The sequence below is a fragment of the Nematolebias whitei genome, unplaced genomic scaffold (genome assembly GCF_014905685.2).
Source record: "Nematolebias whitei isolate Nwh7 unplaced genomic scaffold, NemWhi1 Nwh_scaf_1123, whole genome shotgun sequence".
In the NCBI taxonomy this organism is placed as follows: Eukaryota; Metazoa; Chordata; class Actinopteri; order Cyprinodontiformes; family Rivulidae; genus Nematolebias; species Nematolebias whitei.
Genome location: NW_023619668.1, coordinates 2329 through 6642, shown reverse-complemented (window position 1 = coordinate 6642; position 4314 = coordinate 2329). Strand labels below are relative to the sequence as shown.

The window sequence follows — 4314 nt, the reverse complement described above, 5'->3', positions numbered from 1 at the left end:
CAGACATGTTTGTTGTTTACTATTGTTTTGACGCTACTATGAAAACAAACTGTCCCTGAGACCTCCAGGCTCCGCCCACCTCACCTGTTCAGTCTGGACCTCCTCAAAACATATGCTTCTCTACATCGCTTCGTTTTGCCTCAAAAAAGAGGCGGCGCCTGACCTGAAGGTACCGCCTGCTGACGCCTGAGCTCTGTGTGACATCAATCATTCAAACCTGACTGATGGTTGGATAATACAAGGCTGAGAGGGAGCAGGTAGACAAGCAGGGGGTGGGACTTTCTTCAGGTGATTCAGAGTTTATTCAGTTGCAAATGTCAGGTGCACAAATCCTGAGTGTGCGACTGGCTGTTGTCCTCAACGTGTGATGGGCTCTTTTCCTTGGCATGTTTAAACATCAAGATGGAGTTGTAGATTTTCAGGGCAGGGCCAAGTTTGATTGACATGATCTTGACGATGTCCTGTTGTGTGAGCAGAAGAAAGGCCCGCCCATCTATTTGCTAAAAAGAATAAGAATCAATCAGATGAGAGAGGTTAAATCTAGGTGTTTGTCAGTACCTTTATTGACAAAAAAATGATTCCCTGTTTTCCACGGTCTGACCTGATCGGACATTAGCTATGTTTACAGGCACAACATTCTTTGACCAGACTGAAATGTTTTCAGATTAAATAATTTGAATGTATCGTTTACATGGGCATAATCAGTTAACGATGAACGTTTACATGCAGCGGGCTTTTATTCAGAACAGAAGTACTGACATGCGCAGAGTGGTAAACTCTTCTTAAAAAAACACAGAAGAAGTTGTTCTACTTCCTGTTTACTTCTGGGATTAACGTAAACAAACCTGAGTGCACAAAATGGACCCGCAACAGGTTTTAATGACGGTGGAGACTTTACTGCGCTCCCTGATTGAGCTACAGGTAATACAGGTAATTTTGAGCTCTTTCAAAGTTTCTAGTAGAAATGTAGCTCACCAACCAGTTTTGCTTCTGCTACATGCTAATATTAATTATTATTAGTATCTAGCCAGGCGGAAATACATGAGGTAGATTATAGATCGCACATGCACAGTCAGGTCAGTTTTCCACAATCGGAAAAAAATGAACAGATCAAGTGCACACCGTTCAGATTTTGAATTGGCATAAACTACACGGCTCATTCTGATTACAAATTCTTTTGGATCAAGCTGAATCAACAAAAAATTTGAATGGGGGCATTTACATTACACATTTTTATTCTGAATGGCTTTTTAATCCTATTACTTATGTCCATGTAAACATAGCTACTGTTGTCCACGTTCTGACCTGATCTGATAATTTTTTGTGGTCTAACCTGATATGACCTTGATTTACATGGTTTGACCTGATAAGACCTTGTTTTCCGCGGTCTAACCCGATCTGATCTTATTTTCCGAGGTCTAACTGGATCGGACATTGTTTTCCTCTGTCTAACCTGATTGGACCTTGTTTTCCGAATTCTTACCTGATCCGACCTTTTTTTCTGCTGTCAAACCTGATCAGACCTTGATTTCCATGGTCTGACCTGATCTGACCTCAAAAAGTGATTCTTTCATAGAACATTACATCTTTGACAGAAACAATAGTGGAAGCAGATCGTTGACAGTACTCAGGCAGATGAAATGAAGCTAATATGCACTTTACTCGGCATGTCTTTATCTTTTAAACATAATCTAAACTCAGTCTAATACTGCTGCTAAACAGAGCATGTCCACCCTGGTTGTGGTTCTGGTTACCTGCCATCTGTCTGGTGCCTACTCAGAATGGGACTGAATCATGTTGAAATAAATTCTTAATTAGTTGCACAAACAGCTACTGAATCAGTTTAAATATGACTGATTTGGATCAGAACAATGTTTAGTGAAGTATGATGATGCCATCACATCTGCAGCAGCTGATTGGTTGTCTCACCTCGTCTCTAAACTGTTTGGCTTGTTCCTCACAGCCAGGCAGAGACTCAATAAAATCCGACACCTGTGAAAACACACAGGTGAAACTGTGACATCACCATCATGACAACCAGTGTTTACAGGGAAACAGCTGATCTGTCCCACTCACCTGCTGGATGCTCCAGCACTGGACGGCATCCGCGTGGACTTTGGCCACGCCTGGCAGCAGTTTCCGGTGCTGCTCCCAGCAGAGAGACAGGTCTCGTCCAGGCTGTGGGGACATGGCAGACAGGAAGACAGACTGGTGGAGGGCTGCCTGAAGACTGGACTCTGTTGTATGAAAGACAGAGATGCCTCAGGAGACATCTGATGTGATGAAGAAATGTCCCTCCCTATTCTTCAACCTTTAGACAGTCGGGGGGTGTCCTAGACCAGGTTCTGGGCAGAACCACCAGTAGAACCAGAACAAAAGCTGATAAGTGAGACAGGTGTCGTGTGGCCCTCATCAGGATGATCATGCATCATCATAACCAACACTGCAGGCACTATGGCCAGCTGTTACCATGGAAACAGCTACTTCATCTGGCCGTTTCCATGGAAACCAAGGTAGAGAACCAAGGGCAGCAGGGGTTTGAGACCAAGACGTGTGTGTGACTGAGATTTAAAACTACAACATTTAACTTTGTTCAAACTGCACTAAAGCTATAGAGACTTCTAAAGAAATACCTGTAATAAAAGTTGCTCCTGAGTATCTTACCAGCAGTTCAAAGACAAGTATTATAGAAGTACTTCCTGCGTAAGCAGTCCAATCTTCTATAAAACTTATATTGTTTGTGTTTTTTTAACATTGCTTGGGTTTTGGTTCAGACAGATGTCAGACATCATTGGGATAAATTGGATGAGAAAGTTTCATGTTTATTTCTATGTTCTATTGGAGTTTGGGTTGCCCCAAAAAGTTCCAGTTCTGTAACTTGTTCTGTCTGAACCTGATACTGCATTTCACTTGTTCTGAACAACAATAAAACATAAATTAAAGCACTGGGACTGTGACTCTGCAGTTGCTTTGGTCACTGAAATGTGAAAATGTCTTGATCTCAAAACTTCACTTTAAACTGCTGAAAACAGATTTTTTTTTTTCTACTGCAGCAGAGAGACATGTCAGTTCTCTGCTCCTTCTCCTGTTCCAATGCTGCAGAGGAGGAGGAGGCAAAGCAGAAACAAGGACACAAAAAGAGGAGGAGACAAAGGAAGAGCAGGAAGAGGACAAGGCAGAAAAGGTGCAAGTCAGCAGTTTGACATTTTTCTGCAGAACTGATCAGCACAAACATCATGCCTGTTAACATCACTCCCTGGTTTCCATGGAAACAGGAGGACCTTCTCTGTTCTTCTGTAGTTAATTCAACATGTGATACAGCTCCATCTGGTGGTCAAATCCACAAAGGATGAGTTAGAGCTGCACAACTTCAGAGTTCTGGATTAGCTGTCCCTTTGTCCTACACTGAGTCGGTTCTACTCATTAACCAGGGTAAGAGTTAGACAGGTCATTGTATGATCAGGGTCAGACAAGTCTTTGTACGACCAGGTTTAGAGTTAGACAGATCTTTGCATGACCAGGGGTAGAATTAGACAGGGCTGTGTACAATCAGGGGTAGAGTTAGACAGTTCTGTGTATGACCAGGGTTCGAGTTAGACAGGTCTGTGTATAACCTGGGGTACAGTTAGACAGGTCTGTGAATGATCAGGGGTAGAGTTAGACGGGTCTGTTTAGCCAGGGGAATATTTAGATAAGTGTGTGTATAACCGGGGTAAAGTTAGACAGGTCTGTGTAAAACCAGGGGTAGAATTAGACAGTTTGTGTAAAACCAGGGGAAGAGTTAGACAGGTCGCGTATAACTAGGGACAGAGTTAGACAGGTCTTTGTACTATATCATATCATACCATACCATTTTATTTATAGAGCACTTAAAACAGAGACAAGGCCAACCAAAGTGCTGTACAGACAGAACAACAGGCAACACACAAAGGAATATACAAAATGAGGTAAATCAGAATAAAGACATAAAAGACATTTTTTCCCTCTATCCTCCAGTGAAACCAGACATGTTTCCCTGTCTTCCCCCCACCACCCGTTTCCCTGCTGCACTCTTCTGTCCCGTGAACCCTTAAAATGCCTATTTTTTTTCTGTATACCTCTTAATTCGAATGATCAGCTGGTCTCTCAACAAAATCGATCAACTTCTCCCGACAGGAGTCAGGGTAAGGAGGACCCTCTGACCTCTAAGGAACAAATTGGATTCATGATGACAACTAGATTCTGCTGTTTGGGTTGGTGAAATCTTGGATTGTCTACAAATTCGTGTGGATGTGTCGAAGCTCGACAGTGCTCAGACTGAATTTAGAGAGCTGC

The 4314-nt window shown here is 42.6% G+C and overlaps 1 protein-coding gene across 1 annotated transcript; it reads right to left on the bottom strand.

Moving 5' to 3' along the window:
* Positions 1-301: 301 nt before the first annotated feature.
* LOC119429423 (lethal(3)malignant brain tumor-like protein 4) lies at positions 302-2214 on the bottom strand. The gene is made up of 3 exons (XM_037697054.1): positions 2077-2214; positions 1930-1992; positions 302-500 (listed from the first exon to the last, which is right to left on the bottom strand). Exons 1-3 carry the CDS (start codon positions 2188-2190, stop codon positions 318-320), a joined length of 360 nt encoding a protein of 119 aa, XP_037552982.1. The 5' UTR covers positions 2191-2214; the 3' UTR covers positions 302-317.
* Positions 2215-4314: the final 2100 nt, after the last annotated feature.